Source organism: Pavona decussata, unplaced genomic scaffold, assembly GCF_977016875.1.
Source record: "Pavona decussata unplaced genomic scaffold, jaPavDecu1.1 SCAFFOLD_232, whole genome shotgun sequence".
NCBI classification, from domain to species: Eukaryota; Metazoa; Cnidaria; class Anthozoa; order Scleractinia; family Agariciidae; genus Pavona; species Pavona decussata.
The window spans coordinates 1,229,565-1,254,446 of record NW_028145637.1 but is presented as its reverse complement, the minus strand read 5'-3'; the positions used below and the strand labels follow the sequence as shown (position 1 = coordinate 1,254,446).

The following is a 24,882-nucleotide window of genomic DNA, read 5'->3' as shown; positions in this document are numbered from 1 at the left end:
AAACTGTCATTTTAAGACGACATCAGCGAAAAATAAAGTCGTCTCAGGTCAATTAGAAGACCCACCCCCACAGGATCGCGACAATAAAGCCGTAATATCGTGTCAATATAGTTTATAACATGGACAGGTTGCTTATTTTTTAAAGTTAACTAGAGAGAACCTTAAGGGGGGACTTAACCTAAATTTGAATGAAATTTGAAGAGGTTTTAAGAAGGGATGGAAGAAAGAAAATGAGTTTTGGAACCGTGGCTAACAGACAGTTGATACCCACGCAAGATTACCCCAGGCTGCTAGTGAACTAACTTGGTGTCCGTCTATTAATTATTAACTACAATTTCTAATTTTAAAACTTCACTAATATTTTCAATATACCTCCTCCCAAATATACCCAAAAATCACCCAAAAAATTAAAACAAAACACCCCATAACATAGATTCACGTTATGAGCATAGAGTTTTTGGATTGCTTGAAACATAAACGAGATATTTTCAGTAAAGCCATGTCAAGTGGCGGAAAAATGATGTTTAGGTTAAGTCCCCCCTTAACCGTGACTGCTTTTTAAGAGTGAGATAAGCCAGTTCTCCCCATGCGGAAATTGAAATCATTTAACATTTTTACGAAATTTTTTTTAACGTTTTTAACATTTTTAACGACCGTAGCTTTAAAAATGATCCTTTTTACAATTAATGACATCATAATCTAATTATTATTTTTTGTATCTTGTAATAAAATGCTGTGGAGCTGATGCATGGGTTACTGGTAAAATTGCATTATTTTAGTGCTGGCCTTGGTAACAAAAGTGATTTCTTACTTACTTTTATTTGATGAGTTTTTTGGTAACAGCAACACAGCGATGGGCTCCTTGCACACTTATTATTGTACGATTCAAACGTGAACATTCCTTTCACTTTAGATTTTTCTTGCTTATTATGCTTATCACGCATTCCCCCAGCGCTGCATATTTTAGTCACCTTTGCTTGTACTTAAGGTTTTTGGCGCCTCTACCACTCATTATAATTTTCTCGTTGTCAACGCTCTTCGTCAGATCGATTTTCACAAGACTTCTCATCCTTATACGCTTGATTCATTTTTTGGCTGTGTTCTGGAAAAAATTTGTAAGTACGCAGTTTGTAAGTTGTTATTTCTTATCTTTTTTCCTGCTAATTATTTATGTTATTTCTTCCTTTAGTCGAACCATCACGGTCATCATCATTTACTCAACTCTTCAACAATTCACCGTTCTTGGCCTTCGACAGAACTTCAATTTCAAGAGTAGATGCGTTCAAACTCCAGCGCAAGACCAATTAAGTTCACCGATTAGTTGTATTGCCGTCTCAGTGTCAATTACAATTATTATTTTTACAAGTTTAACCAACCGAGACAAATCCTTGTAAAAAAAGTTTTTCATTACTTACTTTCTTGTTAATTTATTTATTTTAATGTAAATTTTTGGTGTGATTTATAGGGGCACGATTTTCTGAGACAAAATGTCACTGAGTGTTGATTCCAATTTGAAAACTGCGTTTTCGTTATCGTATCGTATTGTCAAACATCAGTTAACAGGTTAAACACCTGCCCACCTACTTTTTCTCATTTTCATATTTTTCTTCCTCGCGTGAGCTCAAAGAGCATTCGTGACTCACCAGGACATCGCGTGACTAAGTGGCCCAACTATTTTTATTACTTTGACGGTTCACGGTGTGATTTATAGGGGTACGATATTTAACAATTAGATTATAATCTCGAGATTTCTATCGCGTGATAGCGTAGAAATCGAGAGCGAATAATCTAATTGTTTTAGTATAAATCTACTAGTCGTTCAAAACTAAACGAGTGAATTATCTATATCCTCATCGCAGACACTTCGAAAATGCGGCGAGGCGGCCGCCATTTTAATTTGATGAAAACCGCTACTCACTATCTATGACAGAATAGATAGCGAGTAGCGTAGCCAATCAGAGAACGGCATTCGTGATAGAACACTAGTAGATTTATACTAATCTGAGATAGCCACTGAGAGTTGATCGCAATTCAAAACTGCGTCCACGTTTATGGCGTATCGTCTGGCAACATCATACCTTCAAACATTCTTACAGGTAAAATACATGCCACCCCCCCCCCCCCCCACCCCCAAACTTTTCTTTCGTCGCGTGAGCTCAAAAGGCATTCGTGACTCACCAGGACATCGCGTGACCATGTGGCCTAACCGCAAAAGACTAAGTACTTCCGTCTTGCGCCCCAGTAATTCGGTCAGCTGCAAAATCAAACATGGCGTCTTCATTTGTGATAAATCGTTTGATGAATCGCCTTTTCAGAGACATATCTTCGAAGTTTTCTCCAGTGGAATCGGAAGATGTTGTGAAGTCTTCTAAAAGGATTTATGGAGAGCAGTTTAGTTCGCTAGATAATCAAGATCTCTTGTCATGTTTGAACCTTTTGTACAAGCTTGGTTATGTGTCGAACACGAAACTAACTCTTGTCAAAGAGTTTGTCGCGACGAAGTCAAAAAAAGAAAAAGACATCAGTAACACGATTGACAGTTTCAAGGACTCTCTTCCACCTCAAGCTGATCCGGAGAAGGAATTGCAGGGAAGGAGCGACGATTTAAAGAATATTAGGAAAAGACTTGAAACAGAGCAGCCACTGGTCGTCAACTTGTACGGCTCGGCTGGAGTAGGAAAGACAACGCTTGCCAAAGCGATTTGTGGAAAATGGCGAGGAAAGGCTTATGTGTTTGATTTAAGGGAGACTAAAGACACGAGGGCAATATATCTTAATATCTTGAATACCCTTGAACTTTCTGTTCCAGTTGGCCACGTAAGCTTGAACAATGTTGTTGACAAAATTCATGAGCACATTGGAGAAGAGAGCAAGGGCAAGCGTGTTCTCTTTCTACTGGACAATGTAGAGCAGTTCACTGCTGGAGAGGGGAAAGAAGGCAAAAAGTTAAAGACAGCTTTTATGATGTTTCTGGGGAAGCTTTCACATGTAGATGACAGTAGCAAAGTTAAAGGTTTAAGCATCCTTCTGACGTCAAGAACTCAATTGCAGGATGTAAAAAAGGTGTCAGATTATGAACTGAAGCCTCTGAAAGATTCCTTTTCAGAGAAAATCCTGCTTTCTAAGGAGACATCTGATGTTGGTACTCAGCAGAAGGAGAAACTACTTGCCGCATGCAAAGGAAAACCACTGCTACTCAAAGGTATTGAAGCTATTTTGATGCAGGGTAGAAAAGCTCCCAGTGATCTGGTGGATGAACTTGATAAACTTATGGCTTCAAAAGGGAAGGCTGCAGCTGTTCCAGTGCAGTCCAAATCAGTGGAGGATGCTGAAGAAAAAGCATTTGATTTGGAAAAAGAAGGAGTTGATGAAGACGAAACATCTGTGATTGAAGAAATGTTCAATACCCTGCCATCTGACAGCCTGAAAGCAGCAGCTGTGTCAATTTCTCTGTTTTGTGGCCCCTTTACTGCTTCTACTGCAGCAAAAGTTCTGAACATCAGCCATCCAGAGGCTGTAGCACAACTTGAGGGCCTAGTAACCAGTGCCATCATTTCTGTTGTTAATCGTGAAGCAAAGGAGTTGAGGTATGACATTCATCCACTCCTTAGAAAGTATGCTGGCAGCATTAAGGATGATGCAAAATTTACTGACTCTTACACCAGAGCAAAGGAACGATTTTATCACCACTTCATGTCAAGGATGAAAAGAATTGCTGGATACATAGAGACTGACTATGTCAAGGCATTCAGTCTGTTTTCAAATGACCGGCCAAACTATGAGTTTGCAATTGAAGTCATCTTGCTGCCCGAGTTTTTCAGTGTACCTGGTGAATTTCGTGAGAATGCCTTGATTGCATCCCTCTTCAATGCTATGCTTTCCAATGCAAAACAGAAAAAGCTGTTTCATTCCTGGGCTGACATGTGTGAAGATGATGGACAGTCAGGTATGATATTCTTTCTCACTAATACCATAATATGAGTTGTTAAAGCGGCATCAATGGGTGAAGTGCTGACTTAACCCAACAGTAATCATACACGTACGACTACTCACGAGGGATGGCATAGTTGTTATTTAAGCAAAATTTCAACAGTGTGGATCATAAATTAGATTTTTAGGAGTGTGAAATTAATTTCAGGACCTAATGTGAACGCAATACGATTATATTAGTAAGATCTGTGTCTTTATATCACAGGTGTGGACTGGTAGCTGATTTCAGTAAAGCAGTCTAGCTAGTATCTATTCACAGAGTGCATTTTGTTGTTGATAGTAATACTGGAAATTGAAAAAAATAAGTCTGTTGAATTAAATTCAGTTTTAAATATGAAATAGGTGTGTAACATGTATATGCACTGTGGATGAAAGATTAAATAGAAGGAAAGGTTCTCGCAGTTATATACGCAACCAGACTGTTGCGAAAAACCTGAAAAAAAAATTCAGGCTTGAACGGGATTTGAACCCATGACCTCTGTGATGCCGGTGCAGTGCTCTACCAACTGAGCTATCGAGCCAACTGGGAGCTGGTCATGTTCTGAGTTCATAATATACCTGTGAAGAATAAATGAATATGAGATATTAAATATGAAAGACGTTTGTAACATGTATATGCACTGCGGATGAAAGATTAAATAGAAGGAAAGGTTCTTGCAGTTATACACGCAACCAGACTGTTGCGAAAAACCTGAAAAACATTTAGGCTTTTTCAGGTTTTTCGCAACAGTCTGGTTGCGTATATAACTGCGAGAACCTTTCCTTCTATTTAACCTTTCATCCGCAGTGCATATACATGTTACAAATGTATTTAATATCAATATCTCATATTCATTTATTCTTCACGGGTATATTATTGAACTCAGAACATTTTTTTTTAATATATATAATTCTTTATGAAACAAATTGATAAAAATTATTAATACAGCAAATAAGTTACTTTAACCTACATTATTATAATGTTACAACTAATATTACCAATACTAATAATATAATACAACTAATTAACACTGAGATTATTACAACACTAAAAAAAAACAATATCACTAACACTAGATGGTAACCAAAAAAAAAAATTAAGAAATTCAAACAGATTAGAAATGTTTACAAAATATAATGTAAATAATGTATTAATTACATACAGAAAGTGAATGCATATTAAAACCTTTAAATAAATAAGCATGTGCAAGAGGCGACACTATCCATTCAGCTTCAAAGAAATCCTTTGTTTTTTTACTATGCAGACTTATATATTTTTCCGTTTCATATTTTAAAGCAAGTTTCTTTTTAAATCCATATATATTCTGAAGAACTTGACTTCTTCTACAATCCCACAAGTACAATTATTTCCCAATCACAATAAGTTAGTTTAGAAGCTTAGCAGAAGGGGAGTTTTGTCGTATCATTCCAACTAAAACATCTTGCAACGAAAGTGGAATGTTTTCCTTTAAAAGTTGGTGCCAGAATACTTCGAAGTCACGCCAGAAATCTATCAAGAAAGGATGCAGATATGACGTAGCGTTTCTCGCGGAGATGAACAAAATGAGCACGACTCATTCAATTTAAAGCCAATTTGTAAAGTTTAGCATGTAAGGCATTTTTAAGGCCCACTCCTCATCAGACGAAACACTTTTGAGGCCCCCCCTTTTTGTCGCAAATTTTTTTTAAGGCCCACTCCTCATCAGACGGAACACTTTTGGGGCCACGCCTTCTTGTCCCAATTTTTTTCAAGGCCCACTCCTCATCAGACGAAACACTTTTGGGGCCCCCCATTCTTGTCGCAATTTTTTTTAAGGCCCACTCCTCATCAGACGAAACACTTTTGGGGGCCCCCCTTCTTGTCGCAATTTTTTTTGAAGGCCCACCCCTAATTTTCCTCTACAATGTTTTACACAATGTTTACAATGAACAGAGGTTGCCGTGAAGACGAAAACATCTGATAAACCGTTGGCTCTGTTAGCTTTGTAACCATTGGAATAAGGCATTTCTACAGACAGATTTATTCGTGTTGATGTGAAGTCAGGCCATTTGCTGACTGTTTAGTTAGCTGCAGCGGGAAGGGATTGACAAGATTCCACAATCTACAAAGGCAAAATCTCAGTACATTACAATAGAATTTTTTTTTCCTTTTTTAATAAACTTTATTGACAAATCAACAAACCGTACAACATTACATAATCTTTTACAATACACTAATTATAGCTACAAATACACAAAAAAAATAAAAATAACAAAAAAATAGATATAATAATAATAATAATAATAATAATAATAATAATAATAATAATAATAATAACAATACTCAGCCTCGGATATTGCATTTCTAGCGTCCTGATTGGTTCACTAAATCCCGGTTATCAGCTCATATACCTTAGTTTGACCATATATGGAAGACGGATGCCTCAGATGTCGCTAAGATAATTTTTTTTTTCGGCGCGAAGCGAAAGTTTCTTCGGAGAAATGTAGAAAAAAAAAAAAAAGAAGAAAAGGAAGAAATACCAAACAATGCCATCTCAATATAACAACAATAAAAGCCACAAAGTTCGGTATGACACTATTTAATGGTACGTATCTCTGAAGTTTCCTTTAAAATCAGAAAAATTGCACGATTTTACGATTTAGATCACATAAACTTATAAACAACAACAACGTTCAAAAATTTCAGGATGGCTTGCAAATCCTGGCGGTAAGAGATTAAAACCGATCGAAGAATTTTTTCAAGAAGAGCTTGATACCTGCCTTTATGTTTCTACGCATTTACGTAGACTCCAGTTACAAAAGTTCATCTATGAAATCCGTACGAGCGGCGGCCATAATGTTCGTTTCCGTCGCTCGGCAAAACCTTTGCACAAACGTGCACAGCTCTTACGCTTCTCGATAAGCTTGAAGTTTAAAAACTTGCACTGAATGCTTGGCTTAGTGAGGTTGTACCTCGTACACTTGGACTTGCCTTAAGTGTTTTAAAACGTCTGCGAGGAATTCAGTTCAGCATAAAAAAAAGCCGTCCTTGATCCCTTCCTTCGCTCGGCACCACACAGCAAAACATTTGCTCAAATGTGCACAACCATTACGCTTCTCGATGAGCTGGAACTTCAAAAGCACTTGAATGCTTGTCTCAGAAAGGTGGTAACTCGGACATATAAACGTTTCTTGAATTTGAGATGTCCGACTGTGTCCAATCTTCTTCGCTTTCGATTTTTCATTCAACTTCGTTTGCAAAGAGCTGCGCGTGTCATGTGATCATTTAAGTTTCGTGCTTTGGTCGGAAGTTGCCTCAACATCCGGTTTTTACTTAAAATTTCTATTTGACAGCTCATCAAATTTGAACCAATCAGCGCACGACTCGCAAACAGACCAGGGGGTCCATTTCATTCGAGCGTTTTGCGTGTGTTTCGTGTGCTTCAGAGAACGCAAAGAGCTAGATTATCGACTATGTTTGGATGTCTGTCGCTTTCGTTTTCCAGTTACAATTTTTCTGTACTCTAAAAACTTTCCGAGATACTAAATTACGTTTGTCGAACTTATTTTACACGCTGAAACTGACTTGATTCATATTTAAATGAATCGGAAAAGTATTGAGTTTAGACACCGTGCTCACTCGATTAGCTTGACTCCAGATTATTCTTCCTTCTCAAGAAGAGGATCACCGGGCATTCTGTCCCTGAGGCGTTTCTTAAATTCTAGCTGGATTCCCTGGAACATCCTTATTAGCCAGATGACATCGCTGGTTCGTTCGGCTTGTTTTAAAAGGTCTAACACGGCGAGCTGCGCAGCACGAACTGTCTTCGCGTCGTTTGCGACTGGAAGGAACGCCTCTGGTTCAAGTAATTTCGCGCGAGATGTGGTTTGGTAAGCTAGCAGTATGCCTCCACTGATTGCGTTTTGAGGATAGACATCGGACTGAATTAATGAATGAAAGCTATTGCTTCGCTCAAATTGAATTTCAACGCGAGTGTTGCTGTTTTCAGGACCGTTTCCAGAGAGTGAGAAATCTCCAAGTTGTTCAGACCACGAGGTGGACATTGCGCCAGACTCGTCTTTCCGTTTGACGAATGTCTTTGGCGGTTCGGAAATATCCATTGTTATTTTTCTTTCGTCTACCACCATTCCCAAGATGGAATTGAATGGAACAACGGCTTTTTTCCGAATTAGAGATGATTTCTGCGTGTGTTCGAGGACAAACGCACCCGGCTGTTGTGGCTTGCTGGTGTTAACCTTGAGCGTAAACAACTCGTGGGAAACCCTTGGATCGGATCTTTGGATATTTATGCCTTGAGGAGTTGATTTCACGCTGTTTAAGTGAGCAGGAGTATTAACTGAACCGTGATTTACTGTGGAGGCGAACTTTGTTGCATTTTCAATCGTGATCTCCGTTGGACTCGCCGAGGGAAAAACTGCTTTCGCTGACATTAGAAAATTGTCTTTAAGCTTGTTTATTTCATCGACTCCAGGCTGTTGAGGGAACGAATCACACACATCTGGAACGTCTTCACTTGCATCTATTTCCTGAAATAAATTAATCATAAGGTGAGTTTATCTTTGTAAAATTGTGGGATGTTGTGCTCTACTTATCGAGGTTAAAATATATTGCTTTTATTTCTTATTTATTTACCTCGAGCTCCCCAAAAATAAACCAGGATCCAAGCTGATATTTTTTGTAGCTTAAAATTATTATTATATATTTTTTACAAAATTAGTCCTGAGTAGTTAGCTTACCTTACTTTCAACAGCTGCCTGTGATGTAGATGATTTCTTTTGGCCTTGAGTTTCTTGAAAAGGAATGTGCTGTTTGAAAAAAAATGTTAAGTACTGAGTAAGCAGGATAAAAACCAAAAGCACACGTGTAGCTCATTCTTCTTGATACATTTTTGTGATCTTCTTTTTCATGTACCAATTCAGTTCCCAGAAAAAAAAAAACAATTGAAAATTGCAATTTTCAACCAAGCATAAGTAATCAAACAGAAAATATATTTAGTGATCTATTACTACGCTTTTAACTGGGCACCATTGCTAGCTGAAATCCTGTAATGGTGATTACATATTTTTATTATTTGCATACATTTTTATTTTTATTGTCTCACCATTTTCTTTCTTTGTAGATGCATGGGTAACTTGGTCCCTTCGCGTTTCTTGACTTTGATGTCTGAAGAGTAACTCAAATCTTTCTTCTCTTTGTTCTCAACCGAGGTCCACTCATGATAGAACTGCTGGGTAAGTACACGCTTCTGATAGTCTTGCCGACCAGTTTCTCCCGTGAGCCCACCACTGTATCTATAATTTCCTTGTTTTGCATACTTGTGTTTAGTTTCCATTATGCCATCATTAAAGTTGTGTAGGCACAAAGGCAGTCCAACCAGGGTGGCATCTTTGAGAGCTTTCTCAATATAAAATCCAGTGTATGCTACAAGTTCCTTGATGGTAGCAGTGAAAGACTGAGTGCCAAATATCAACACAAATTGAAACCCCAGAAGTACTCTAGCATGACATTCATACTGGTCTCTGGTTAGCTCCTTTGGAGTGTTTAAAAGCCTATGGAAAACTTTCTTTAAACCACTGCAAAAGCAGACCAATATTTGAGTAATCAAAGAACTAAAACCAACATTACCCAAAAGTTCCTCAGCTCTTTCATAAAAAGCTAAGACACCACTTTCATCGAATGTCACATCATAGCTTTTCAAGCAAACTTTACGTGCAACTTTCTGCAATTGCAGAAACCACTGTTTCTTGCTAAGTTGGAGGGCATCAGCTACTTGGCCAATTCTCCGTGCTATTGTTTCAGTAGCTCTTGAAGCTTGGTGTAACATGGCAGGGTAAAAATCCTCGAGATCAAGATGGGATGCATTAGAGTGTCCATTTTGTCCAAGATGTGTCTTTGCATATTCTCGCCTGCCACAAATGATGATAATTTTGTGTTAAAATTTATTTACAGGTTTATTTCATGCTAGCCATGTTTATAACAATATCATTACAGCATTTGAAAAAAAGGCGAAAAAATGTCTTGACCGTTCATGGTTCGAGTGTCCGCGCTGTAATTATTATTTTTTTAAATTCAAAGTTACCTGTTTTCAGTGTTGTCCACTCGCTTTCCTAGCCAGGTTGCATAATCTTCTTCTGCTCTTTCTGTCATTTGTTCTCTCCAAATAGGTTGGTTACAGATGATGCTCATGTCTCCAAGTTGCTTTTGGTGTTCTGTTGACTCGGGTATAGGATATGTGGAGCTGGCAGAAGAAGTTCCAGTGATTGATCGTCGCTGGCAACCATCTGCAACCCCACGGACACAAATTTGAATGTCTTTTTTGAGATGTGGGTGATAGACAGTCTTCAAGGTGGACAGCTGTCGAAGAGTTTCCTTTCCAAGGTTGCTAACATGGTTGTAGTCATCAGGGCCCAACCAAGAGCACAATGTCACGATGGAACTTAACAGATTTTGCGGCTCTACCAGTTTAATCCTTATAGCAGTTTCTCCATTGAAAAATTTACTCCATTGCATCCATGGAAAGGCATCAATATAATGATAGAGAATTAACTTCCCATTGGGGGCAAGAATTGTGTTTTTCATTGAATCTTTACTGAGTAACCATTCCACTGTTTTCTTTACATTTGTATGTCCAGCTAAAACACCATTGTGTTCACTAAAGTCTAACAACAGTTTTTCTTGAAGGGATTGTTTGTCTTCCTTGAGCTTTTCGCACATGTCATCCTTTGGAACCATAATATTTACACCAAACACTGTCTCAAGTTCTTTACCGAGTTCATTTCTGACAATGTTTTGGTACTTGAGCTGGCCAATGTTAAAATTGCTCACTAGTCCAGCTGCAAACTTGACAAAATGACTGAAGTTCTGCTTCAGGACGATAGGCATGAGTATATGTTTGAAAAGCTCCCCATTATTGTGTGAGAGAATGGATTCAATGAGCTGAGCCTTTTGTTGTGTTTGACTGATTTCGGGCTGGCCAGTGCAGACATTTAAACCTGGAAGTGTAGATTGTTGACAATTATTTACAGGCAGATTCAAGTCATCAATAAAGTTGAGCCATTCTTTGTTGGTTGGTTTTCCATTATATTTCCTGGGTAGTGCGATGTAATTGTGTGACGAGGAAAGAAGCGTAGAAATGGGCGGTTGTTTTAACGAATAAAGGAGTGAGTGTGGATAAGTTTTTAACTTGACCTTCCAGGTCGGCGTGCTGGCTTTTCGAAAGCAGATAAGCAGAAGTAGGCACCTGCTTTGCAACGCTTGGTAGAATTATTTTTGAAAACTCATCTGTTGTTAAATGTTTTAAAAGTTCCTTCAGTCTCGCAGCACGGTGGCTCGAAGAAACGTCCAAGAAATTGTTGACAGCTGCAACAGCTTGCAATGGTTTCTCGTTATTAGCATTTTCTTTGTGGCTTGGATATTTTTTGTGATGTTTTCGCAACCCTCTTGCAGTGTCATAATCCTTTTCACATGCGTTACAAATAAAAGCTTTCGGCATGGTAACATTTAAACAGCATGAACAGCAGATAAGGGAAGTCGACTAAAGCTGAGGGCGATGGCGTGGATTTTGGAGCCGCGCAACATTGCGTGGTTAACACGCGAAACATTTTTTGTCTTGAGGGGAAATTTGTATGGGCTATCAAACAGTGAAATGTAAAAATCTTTTGAATACATCTATGTATCTACAATGTCGTAAAATTGAACGATACATTAGTGGACGTAAATGTTTACTTTGCCCTGGTAAGCTCTGGTATGATGGTGAAAGGATGCCAATTCAATGTAAGTAAATCACCGGCGAGTAACCATTGCACGCACACGTGGAAATGTACAAATATTAAACTTGACCAGGCCAGATGTGTTACTGTTTCTTTATTGACTTTATTACCAGTTTCTCTCCTTATTAAATAGTCTCACAAACGAGAAGAGATTGTTTTCATAGTTTTAGCGGCAGTTTAGACCCAGTTATAACAGAGTCAAAATAGCTCGCAACTCGTCTCTACGAACAAAACTACATGAAGTCGGATTTTGTCTTTTTAGCGAGTCATTTATACAACTAAGTTTCAAATATAGGTACTGGATAATTGTCTTCACCAAACTGATGGAATAAGAAATCCAGGGTTCCAACTTGAGCTTCATAAATGGGTGTATATTCTTGCGTGGCGGAGATCGTAAACAAATAGCCGCCATTTTGTCCGCGCGTGTATTTCGGAAAGGGAGATTGGGACTAGTTCCCCCAAATTTTTAACCCATGATGCAAAGCAACTTCCGGTAGAAATCAGTAGGAAAATTCAGTAAACTTCAACCGCAAAACCCAAACGCGGAGAATTAATAAAACAATTATTCCATGCGCGCTTGTTGGATGGAAGATTGGTTATAGCCAACTCGGCGCTTCGCGCCTCGTTGGCTAGCTATCATCTCATATCCAACGCGCGCTCATGGAATAATTGCTAATAATAGTCGTGATAGTAAAACATATACATTTAAGAAAATGGTGATGAAGTAATAACCTGTCAGATGACAGATTTTAGCAGTAGACACTTCTCTTTTAGTAAATGGGAAAATCAAAAACACAGTAGTGGGCAGTGCCAAGAACGAAGTTGGAAGCAAATTAATGAAAGCTGTAAATTAAAACAATAGCTTCTCAAAAGCAAGGAGGCCAATTGGGAAAAGCATACTAATTTGTTAACGGCTTGTCAGAGAAACTAACAATAATTGTTGAAGAGGGGCACTAAAGGATCCCAATTCTTCGAAGTAGGAGCTTGTTTGTAGGATTCAATTTTAAATTGGGACTTGAGGACCGCCAAAAACATATTTAGCTGAGGGACCTTGTTACTGGTTTTGCAGCGCCATATGTAATGTCTGGCAATTAGAAAACAGAAATTCAATTGAAGAGCAAACTTTGTTGTGTCCGGCTTAAGTCCCAAAAAAACTGCGATGTCTTTCAAATAGTTGTGGGGTATAAGTTCACATTCAAGAAGTTTAACAGTCAGAACCGTCCAGAAAAAACTAACTTTTGGACAATACCAGAAAAGATGAATAATATTTTCAGGAGCTTTACTGCAAAAAGAGCATTGTGGGTGTTGTTTGATACCAATTTTTGTTAGAAAAAAGTTAGTAGGAAGAATTCGGTGCAAGAATCTGTATTGAAAGTTAATGAGGGTCGAACTTTTAGTGCCCTTGGATGCCAAGGTGTAAGCTGCTTTCCAGTCAGCCTTACAACCTTCCTAGGAAACGATGGTGTTCCGTTTCAGTTGGCTTTTCTCTGGTGCATAGCTTTTAAGAGAGACAAGACCGTTTCTTGTAAACTATTTTATTACCTTTAGAGCTTTTAAGAAATGAGGTAAGGAAAGAATCCGGTTTAACCGAAACAGTTGCAGATTCATTTGGGAAATTTTTATTATAAAGACATGAAGGGCGGATATAAGTCCACAAAATTTCAAGAGGTTTATTTGTATTTTATGTAATTCTGTAAAGTCTTTGAAACAAAGAAACTTGCAAGGTTCTTTCATTAAATCTTTGACTTTTGAAATTCCGCGCAAAAAGAGTTCTTTCTCATAAATTGACTTGTTATCAATTTTTATTAGGGAGTTATACCATAAAGGTTGTTCAAGAAACTTGTTTTGTTTTTATAACACCTTCAAAATTGACCTCCGACCAAATTTCTAACAGTTCTTTCGTGAAGTTGTTCTTTACTGGAAAAGTCTTGAGGGAATCAGTCTTGTTTAAATTGCCCTTAAAGATAAGGCTGCCGCCATGTTTTTCGAGCTCAAGGAAGACAATATAAATTTCTTTCCATTTTCCGTGGTTCGAAGTATCCAGACACTTTCTAATCCAAGTAGTTTTTAACGATTTGTTAAAAAAAGATAAGTCAACCATTTTTAGACCGCCATTCTCGTACTCATTTATCAACACGGTTCGTTTAATCTTATCACCCTTATTGTTCCAAAGAAATCTATAAAAAAATGTCATTGATCTCATTAATAAAACTCTGGTTTACCACGAAAGGTGTAAGTGAGTTGAGATAAGACTAGACTCTTGATAACCTGAATTTTGCCAATTAAAGTTAAACCTCGGTATTCCCAAAAGCTCAGAATATTTCTTATCTTGTCCACCTTTTCTGTATAATCATATTTAAAGTGACAGCTGGGTCAGTAGAAATCCATACGCCAAGGACTTTGATTTTATTCTCAGGCCATTTAAAACTCTTTTCGGGGGAGAGTTTTTCTTTCTTACCCTCCATTGATCCAATCCATAGTGCTTCAGTTTTCTTGTCATTAAGTTTGAGACCAGAAGATTTACCGAAGTTATTAGTTGTATCAAGGGCCGCGGATAAGGAGTCTTGGTTACCGTTAGGGATCAGGGTTGTGTCGTCCGCGTATTGGCTTAATTTTATTTCTGTATTATTCACGGTGATTCCTTTAATGTTAGTATTAGCTCTGATAGCCTTTCCTAGGACTTCAACTGAAAGTATGAATAGGTATGGCGACAAAGGGCAGCCTTGTCGAACACCACTTTGTAACTTAAAGAATTTACTTGACCATCCATTGTTTAAAACGCAGCTTTCAATGTTGTTATAAAACGTTCGATCCAAGTTGTCAAAGAGGGGCTGAATCCAAAGCATTCAAGCGTACAATCGACAAATGACCACTCGAGTGAGTCAAACGCTTTTTGGAAATCAATAAATAGTAACAACCCAGGGATGTGCTGTTCTGCTGCATAGTTCATGATACTATCAATCAGTCTAATATTTCTCCAATAAATCTGCCTTTTAGAAAGCCCGTCTGATCATTGTTAAAAGGTTTTGGAATAACCTTCTTTATTCGATTAGCAATGGCTTTCGTAGCTATTTTAAGTTCACAGTTCGGGAGAGTTAAAGGACGCCAGTTTTTAATAAAGTGTGGATCAGCGTCCTTTTTTGGTATAAGTTTGATGATGCCTCGTCTCTGTGATATTGAAAGAGTCCCCCTGATCGTAAGCGTAGTTAAGGGCACTAATCAAACTAGGAGCTAACTCGTCCCAAAAGGTTTAATAAAACTCGGCAGGCAAACCATCAGTCCCGGGTGTTTTTTCTGAATCCATATCTTTTAAGGCTTCTAGGCATACCTCTTCAGTTAAAAAACCTTCACAGCTCGCGGCTTTGTGATAATCAAGATGTGTGTCATTCTCGAGTTGAAAGAATTCTCTATCTGGAGATATTGTGTTTCCCTGAGATGTGTAAAGGGTTTTATAGAAAGTTTCACATTCTTCTAGGATTCCAGTATCAGAGGTGACAAATTCGTTCTCGTTGACTTGGAGTTGACTTATAGTGCTAAGTTTACAATGCCTCTTTTCAAGGTTAAGAAAGTACTTTGAATTTTTTCACCTTCATTATACCATCTTGCTTTTCATCTTAGAATCGCCCCTTGAGTACGCCAACATACAAATTCTTCTAATTCTTTTCTGTACATTTCCAATTTTTCTATTAAGATATTTTTGTACTGTGTCGTGATCGATGGCAAGCCTAATTCTTTCTCAAGTGTTGCACTTTTTTCTAAAATATGTTCTTTATCAATCTCTTTGCGTTTTTTCCCAATCGCGTAACTGACGGATTTCTTTCGAACTTTCATTTTGATCATTTCCCAAAGAAGAGAAGGGTTAACTAAATTATCGTCTGTATATTTTTCTTTTGTCTGCTCGATAGCTTGTTTAATCATGTCAATATAGTCAGTATTACTTAATAACGATCCATTTAGCTTCCAAAAACCACGACCCCTTGGATTTGTATGCAATGATATGTTCAGTGTTATCAAGGAGTGATCTGTTTTAAAACCTGGTACGATATCGGCTGAGACAACATTACCCATGAAGCTTTGGGAGACCAGGAAAAAATCTAGTCTGCAATGAACCTCTGGTTGCTTTCGGCGCCAAGTGTATCTGCTAGTATCTAGATTCAAAAGTCTCCAAGCGTCAACAAAATCAAATTGTTCGGCAATCTCGCACACCGTTTTTCTTACATTTTTATGCGTTCTGGGAAGGCCATCTTTCTTATCTTTCTCTACGTTTAAAACAAGATTAAAATCACCTCCAATTACTACTTCGTCCTTTTGAAAGTCTTCAATGTATTCAGCAACAGTTTTAAAGAAATCTGGATCATCTTCATTTGAGGCGTAAACATCTACCAGGGTTACGAGTTTTCCATTTGCCATTAAATCCCATATTATATATCGTCCCGCGGGATGAAGGTAATTTTTCATGATTTGAAGTTCGAAATTGTTGTTGAATAGGATGCCTATACCTACTTTAGTACTTAACGTGGTGCTAAAAAGGCTTTTTTAGCCCCATTCTGTGGCCCATACATCTTTTGCTTTTTCAGAACAGTGGATTTCTTGTAGCAAATAGATGGAAAAGTGTTTGGAACGCAACCAGTTGAAGGTTTCTCTTCTTTTTTTCATTCCCAAGGTCCCGCACGTTAAGAGAAGCTATTGTAATAACATTGATTTCTTTTCCATTTGAAAGCAAGTGATAAAAGCGACATTCCTCAGCACTGCTCTTTTGTTAAAATGTGAAGGTGTTATCTCTGTTGGTTGGTAATTTGAATACTGCTTTGGTTGAAATGTAAATAAGGTTACGCTCATATATCGATAATTTTCATGAGTGAAGTTTTGATGACAAGAATAAAGGAAAGATAAGCTTGCAATTAAAATAAAGGGAAAAAAGGTAAACACATACAAAAACCGGAGACTGAAAGCGACGCAAAAACAGAGAAAACCTTTTTAAAAAAACTCATTGGTCTTCGGTCTTCGGTCTTAATGACTTGAAAGCACAAAACAAGGCTCTGCAATCACTGAATGAAGAAGAGTTGCTCGCCAGGCCGCTTAACAGGATAATGTTATAGTACAGATACAATGTTGCAACACAGTTATCTTACTCATTTGCTTGATCACTTGTTTCTAGCAGTTTTCCATAACGCCAGAATTTGCCATCTATAAAAAGCTTGTCAGGTTGACTCTTACTAAAAGAAACCCTCATACCGTTTCTCTGTGCTTTCTTGAATGTTGGCATCTGCTCTCTCCTGCGTTTGATTATTTCTTGTGGAAGATCCTGAAACATCTGGTACTCGGTCCCTTAAAGGCGCCTTTCCAGCGAAAAAAATATCTTCTGCATCTTTATACCGAAGGAACCTAGCAATTATTGGCCGCGGACCAGAGTCGCTGCGTCTTCCGGGGAGTCGATGTACACGCTGTATTTCAACTCATGTGCGGGCATTTCTGTATCCAAGGTCGTCTTCCATGAAGTTTCTTAACGTTTCCTCGGTGTTCTCATCATCTTCCTCGGGGATGGAAAAGAATTTAATATCTTCTCGTCTGGAATATGCTTCAAGATAGAGGTTTTTAAACCTGAGTTCGTTCATTTGATCGCGGAGCATCTTTTCGCTTTCCAGCAGCGAGTTTATTTTTGTGTTATTTTCATCCATCCGATCCTGAATTTCTTTGCAGCTGTCGCCATTAAAGATGCATGATTGTTTCAAGTCCTTTTTATCGTTCGCTGCCGTTAATTCAAATTGCTCAAGTTTAGCAGTTCGAGCTTTAAGATTCGCTAGATTGGCTTCGATGCTTTTAACTGAATTCTCGATAGTGTCGAGCTTGTTTAGCCTTTCCAATATTGACTTCAGTTGTTCAGAGATAGATTCAATCTTATTAAGAGCCTCCATCACGTCTTCGCTCAACTCATATGCTGCTTCGCTGCCAAGGTCGCCGATTTTGGCGTCCTTCAGTTTTTTCGCGTCAGGGGAAATAGAAATTTTCTCGTCGGAGCTTGTTGAGGATCTGTTTCTGAGTTTTCTGATGTAGCCAGAAAGAATTTCAGCCATGCGTTGCGCAAATGATTAGTGAAAAAGGCGGCCGGCTATCGAAGCAATCCTCACGCCGCCATCACTTTGTTTAGTTTAGTTCTAAATTAGCTAGAGTTTAAAATGTGAAGTAGTTTGAGCAAATATTGGGCTCGGTTTTCGAAAGATGCTGCTAACTGATCGAGGCCGCAGTTTGTATTATCCGCCTCAATCTTCCAATTTCATTAATTTTCTCGATCGGTGCCCCTGAATCCTTAATTATTCTCGGCCTTAATGCGATTTCATATACAAATGGGATACTCTCGGTTACGGTAATGTTGGCACCTACTGCGTTCTTTTAACAGTTACTCTGACGATTTTTGGCACACTTAAATTCGTTATACGAGCTACACTAAAAATGGTTCATTGTGGTAAGTTTGCTTGTTTTTGTCTCTGTGCAGGTTCTCTATTCCGAGCTCAGTTACGATGCTGGGAAGCTCGGCAGGTTTTAGAAGATGGCGGCCCTCGTAAAGCTTTTAAAGTATTACAACAAGCAGCTTCTTCACTAGGAAAAGTTCATGATCAAACCACGGAATCGTTCAAGCTGACTCAAGGACTTCTCAAGTACTTTGAAGGGGAAATCCATTGCCAAAGCAGAGATTTCAAGAAAGCACTAGAATGCCTGCAGTCGTCCTTAGACCTCACAGAAGAGCTGCTGAAAGTTGATACCAACCTTGCCAGGTGCTACAATGCTATGGGAAACTGCTATCATGGTCTTGACAAACTACAGAAAGCTCTTGAGTACTACACAAAAGCACTGAACATGCGAGAGCAATTGTCGGAGGGTTCTGAGCATCACTATGACATGCCAGTGTACAAAAATCAAATTGGCATTGTGTACGAGGATCAAGGAGAATATGACAAGGCTGTTGAATGTTACAAAGATGCACTAAGACTTCTAGAAGAACTCAAAATTACAGGATACGAAGATGAAGCACTGTTCTGCAGGAATCTTGCCAATGTTTATGTTCGTCAAAAAAAGTTCACAGAAGCTGGTGAATTAGCAGAGAAGGCATATTACATAAGAAATAAACGGCTTGGAAATCATCCCGATACGGTGCGAAGCATTTTTCAACTAGGCGTGATTCAGGCAAACTTAAGAGAGTTTAAAAAAGCTTTAGATCTGTTTCGCAAAGCATGGGAAATGGAGAAATTGCTCGATCCCGGGAACCACAGTGTAGTTTGGAAGAAGATCATCAAGGGTGTGAATGATATGTGTGATCGACTTTCAGACAAAAAAGAAACTTTCTTTTCTTACGGTAAGAAAAAAGAGAAAGAAAAAATTCGGCAGGAGAGAAAATCATTTAGGCGCGATGCCTTAACGTTTTGTAAGCGTTTCTGGAAAGAAGAGAAAGCGTCCTCTCAGTTTGGCTTCACTGAATATAATAAAGAAATCATCGATACCATAATGGAACTGCTTGGTGACGAGGATGAAAACAGAGATGCAAGGGGCGAGTATGAAGAAGAAAGACTGTGGTTCTATGAAGGATTTCAAATTGCAACTGAGGAAGAAACCGGGACAAAGCCGGGAGCCATGTTAGGATCAACAGGTAAATACGTACATTTCTTTGTTAAATCTACATGCAAAAATAACAAAATTCTGCTAATTATACTTTCTCGTCTTCCTTCTCGTCTTTAATTTCCACAGCATTGTTTACATGTTTACGTGTAGTCATAATCATCATTTTCTACTTTACGCTTATCTTTACCGCTTTCATCACTGTTCTAAACAAGATCATTATGATCGTCGTCGTCATCATTATCATCATCATCATCATCATCATCATCATCATCATCATCATCATCATCTTAGTTATTGTTATTGTGACAATCGAATCGCAAACCTCTTCGTAATCGTTGTCATCGCTGTCATCATAGTCATTAACGCCATCATCGTCATCGTCTTTATCATTTTGATCGTGTCCCTATGTCTTAATTCCTTTACTGGTATCGGTCTTATTAACGCGCACCCTTCCCCTCAACCTCCTCTCCCCTTCTCTTCACTATCAACATTTTGTCAGTCGCTATAAAACAGGCGTTTCTTTTTCCCTGAACTGGGATAGTTATCCATGAATAAATCTCTTGACATCCTGACGTCTTGAGGAATTGGCAAATTGTTTGTTTATGTGTAATTTATCTTCCTTTTCAAATTACAAGCGTACGACTTTAAGCGCTTGCTCACAGGTACAGTAAAACCCGCGTGTAAGAACCTACCTTTTTAGAGTTTGCCAAAACAGGTTCTTATATTTCTGGCATTTTAGGCTAAGTAGGTTCTTAATTAGGTTCTTAATTTTTACGGAGTAGAAAATACTGTAGTATAATATATGGTTTGTTCTTCATTATAAACTGTTACAGTATTTTATAGAATAAATGCTTATAATCAAGAACAAACCAGTTTCAAGATGATACAGGCATGGAACACTTAAACCAAGACCAAGATTACATACAAATGATACATTCTTTTAATTGTAGCCGAATTGTTTTATAACAACAGTTCACATTTAACATACATTGTGCATTTTTAGTTTCACTGTGCAATTTTTTGATCTCTAAAGACAACCTTTTTGGTAAAATATTATACAAAAAATAGTTTAACCCCGCATATAAGAACCTATTGGAATTTTTTTGGCTAAATAGGTTCTTATATTTTGGGGTATTAAAGTAGCAAATTTCTGCCAGGAGGTTCTCAATTTTCTAGGTTCTTACACGCGGGTTTTTACTGTATTTTCATCTCGGTCAAGTAAAATACACTGTATGGCTTAATATGTAAGCTTATTTCGTGTCCTCACGAGTTAAGACATTTCTCTAAGACTTTAATTAAAACCCCTAACAATTCACAGCATTTGTTTCCTTTGAAATGTAAGCCCAAATGTAAGCAATACTTGTCGACAACAGTTTGCAATTAGGGAAGTCGGCAAGGTGAATAACTAACCGTGGTAAACATGGCGGGATATCCAGCTCCAATTTGCTTTTCCAGGATAACAAAAACCTCAGGATAGGCTTATTCTACATGGTGATGAAAGTTTTTTAACGTCAAGTGACAAATTAACACGACTGAAGTTTATTTTTTTGGATTTTGGCCTAATTCGAGTTAATTAGCTTCCAGTTTGTAGTTAAATCTGGTGTTATTTGAGCCGAACACATTGCAAAAGTTCTTCGATTTTCTCTGAGGGAAGCGTTGCGAGTCCGAGCTTGAAACTTGGCATGGTGAATGTTTAATAACTAAAAAATTCAAACCTGGTACTACTCTTAACTTGTTTTCGTAGTTACAGCTGTAAGTTTTACTGTGTAAATAGCGCATTGCTAGTAGTGCGTCTCATGAATTCCGACCACTTTAACAGATGAGAGTGAGAGTGAAGAAGAAGAGATTGACATCGAATCCGACGAAGAGATCAAGGTCACATCTGAGCGCGAGACTGAGATGGAGCCTGAAGAAGAGTTTGAAATAGGATCTGATGATGTGACATCTGAGGAAGAAACTGGATTTGGAGATGATTTCAGTGACGTAAATGTCGGAAGGATCATTATCCCCGAGTTTAGGTAAATACTTCTGTTTCAATTAGAAACTACAATATTTTAAACTTGACGTACAAATAACTATTCGCTTCCCTCTTCCAAAATTTTTGTTTTTTTCTTGGCAAAGATGTGTGTCGATTAAAGGAATCCACCGTAGGAAAACACACTACACCCGCACAACGAGAAACATCATTCTCTTTCTCATTTTACAACAGAAAAACGTGATGTTTGTTTAGTGATTGGGTATGTATAGATAAAAGAAAGTTAATTTGCCTTATGCTAAAAATAATAATCTCTTCCGTTTGGTTCCCTTGACTTCGACTCGGCAGGAAGTGGAAGTAGTTACTGAAAAACATCGCAGAGATCTGCAGCCTGTCGCGGGGATTCCGCAAATCTAGACATTATACTTCTTACTTCCAGTGGTCTTCGGAAGCCTGGGACTGAGCTGCAGGCCTGGCTCTAGCTATCAGGCTAGGCTGCTGAGGTGGAGGTGTGATTTTTGGAAGAAAGGAACGAACGATAGAACTTAAACCGTTTTGGTTTAAACTTTGTTGACGTTGCTTTATTGAACTTAAATTCCTCATGTTCGAAACATGAGTGGTTGCATAAGGCAGCGTTTAGGTCCGACTAAAGAGCGACTTTTGCAGCGAATTCAAGAAACCCAGAACTTTCTACAAGATAAGAAACAAGATGAATCGAATTTGAGGTCCAGGCCAACCAACTCGTCCTCAAATTGGAGCGAAATCTTAACTCCTATAAAGATTTACTGGTGCAACTACAAGAAGCGTTGAAAGAAGATGAAGTTAAAGGTCAGTGATTGGAAAATGAAATGGAGGAGTTCACTCCCAGGTGGGATACTCGGGTATAAACGTGACGGGGGGGTTTGACGGAGCCTAATATTTTGCACCCACAAAAATACATGGACATTATTTTGTGCACCGAAAAAGATACAAGACTGGAAATTTTAGACCCAAAAAAATACATGACTTTTATACCCTAAAAATGCAATCTTAAGAACAGTATACATACTGCTTTTCTGCCTTTCGGATCTTGCGGGAACTTTGGCTTGAATAGCGTAAGAACTATTAGCCTGGCAGAAATTCGTACCCAAAAAAATACACGCAGATTTTTCAGACTCAACAAAATGCGCGGTTAAATCTTCAACCCCCAAAAAATACAGGAGTTGAAAATTTTAGACCCAAAAAAAAATACGTCGGACCCCCCCGTCACGTTTATACCCGTGTATCCCACCTGGGAGTTCACTATTATCGCGCTCGGTGGAGATGAAACTATCTGTGACCTCGAAACGCTAAGGTTCTGAAGAAAATCTTCCAAAGGGAACACGAAAACTATGAAAAGGAGGAGAAACAACGAGAAAGGGATCATCACAAAGAGCTTCAAATGGAACTTTTAAGCCAATGGCTCTTCCGGTTTCTTCAAGTACCACTGGCAAACTTCGTGAAACATATGTCACGATTGAGAAGCATCTTCGCTCTCTTAAAGCTCTTGGTGAAAATGATGACCAGGCACATTTTGTTTTGTTTTTTTTTTTCAAGTCAAAGCTTCCCAAAATCGTAATGGCCCGGATGGAAGAATACAAGGACATGGCCGGAGAAATGGACCGTGGAAAGCATCTGCAAAGCATTCAAACGGTATATTTGCGCTCAAGAAGCTGGGGGCCGACAAGCTGAACTGACTCAGAGTGCTGAAGCTCAAGAAACTACAAAGAAATTTACTCAGCAGAAATTGCTCTCTCCAAAATGGCCGGAGGTGACAACTACTGGTGCCTTACTTTCAGGGAATGACGACTTGTGACTGGAGGTAAAATATTGGTCTGCTTTTACTGTCAGCAAGATCACTAGAGTGATGAATGCAATGCCTTTCCAACTCTCCAGTCAAGAAAAAAGAAAATCAAATGACACTGCCTCATCTGCCTGAAGTCAAGCCATCTACTGAAAGATTACAGAGTAAACAAGCCATGCTTTTACTTCCAGAAAGTTAGAAATCACCACAGAAGTCTATGTCCCTAAAGGTTTCCTCCTGATCAAGAAAATGAAACCGTGACGAGTTTCACTGACACTTTAGTAGCAACTGAAGCAGAAAGTTCATTACTGGTGTCTGGTGAACAAGGTGTTATGCACACTGCTCTAGCCTCAACTATGAACCTAAACACTTCAATGAAGCTGTCTACTCGATTTTTGCTTGACTGTGGGAGTCAGATAACTTAAATCAGCGAGGATTTAGTGAGAAACTTCAGCTGAGACCTAACAATTCAGAAATCCTGACTGTCTTCACTTTTGGCTCTACAAAGCCTAAGGAATTCAAAACTCCAATTGTTAAATTCGGTTTGGATTGAAGAACAGAGCAGATTCGAGCAAATGAGCTCCCAAGATTACTGGTATGATTCAGAGAATGCCTATCAATTCTGAACAACTTGGACCCCTCATAAAGGATTATCAGCTAGTAGCCTCTCTCCCGAAGGAACTGGAGGTGTCAATTGTGGAATTGCTGATAGGGAATGACTACTATTGTAATCTGGTTTCATCGGAAAGGCAGAAAGTGGGTCCCGGACTTTACTTTTTCTTGGATCTCATCTGGGTTGGATCTTTTTTGGTAGAATGCCAACTGAAGAAACGAAAACCTCAGAAGTTTCAATGCTACTGATGTCCAGTCCTCCCTGTGAACAATCCATGTTCATTCCCCTAGAGAACTCAAGTGACTTAATGAAACCAAACTTGGAAGAATGTTAAAAACGGGAAACTATCGGAATTAAACAATCCATCAGTGGCTATAATGAAGACGATGACTGTGCCATCCAGAACTTCAATGGCACTGTCAGGAAGAAAGATGGGCGATATGAAGTTCCGTGGCCTTGAAGAGAAGAAAGTCCCCAGTTACCAGACAACTACCAAGTAGCTCTTGGTAGTTTGAATGCTTTACTTAAACGTATACAAGGGAACTCAGAGTTGCTTTATAAGTATGACAGCATTCAAGATCAGCTCGAGAAAGAAATCGTTGAGAAAGTGGATGATGAAACTAAGAAAGGATCCATAAAACACTACATTCCTCACCATACTGTCGTCACTCCAGACCGAACAACAACAAAAATAAGTGTTTACAACGCATCGGCAAAAACCAAGAGGGGATGTCACAGCCTCATTGAATGTTTGAGTGTTTGTTTCAAGCCCCTTTCTACTTGGTGCAACTATACACCATCACTTAGAACAAGTTGGAACTCCCACTGCAGAAAAAGCATGTACGTGGATAACCTGTTGACTGGGGTAAATTTAAGTAAAGTTGCAAGGAAGTTCTATTCTGATTCAAAGGAAATATTTCAAGAAGCTTTAATGTATCTACGAGCATGGGGGTCGAACTCCAAACCTTTTATGGAGTCAATCCCAGAACAAGCCAGAATGAAGGGAATTCTAGCCAAAGTGCTTGGGATCCGAACATTAATGAAGATCGACCGATAATAAGAGGGTTAAAACAAACAGAATAGTCTACAAAAAGAGAAACACTGAAAGTCATTGTTAGC

General features: G+C 38.6%; 4 protein-coding genes across 4 annotated transcripts in view; 2 read left to right on the top strand and 2 right to left on the bottom strand.

Moving 5' to 3' along the window:
* The window catches only part of LOC146458658 (uncharacterized), a 199,860-nt gene that overhangs the window by 86,684 nt on the left and 88,294 nt on the right, over window positions 1-24,882 (top strand). The window lies entirely within an intron of this gene.
* The window catches only part of LOC146458660 (uncharacterized), a 113,845-nt gene that overhangs the window by 27,922 nt on the left and 61,041 nt on the right, over window positions 1-24,882 (top strand). The gene's annotated exons all lie outside the window — the stretch shown is intronic.
* On the bottom strand, window positions 3,974-8,514 carry LOC146458664 (uncharacterized). The gene has a single exon (XM_085090514.1). The coding sequence runs from the start codon at window positions 8,512-8,514 to the stop codon at window positions 7,609-7,611; it is 906 nt and encodes a 301-aa protein (XP_084946640.1). The 3' UTR covers window positions 3,974-7,608.
* LOC146458663 (uncharacterized) lies at window positions 16,875-18,212 on the bottom strand. Its single transcript, XM_085090541.1, has one exon. It carries the CDS (start codon window positions 17,811-17,813, stop codon window positions 17,196-17,198), a length of 618 nt encoding a protein of 205 aa, XP_084946667.1. The 5' UTR covers window positions 17,814-18,212; the 3' UTR covers window positions 16,875-17,195.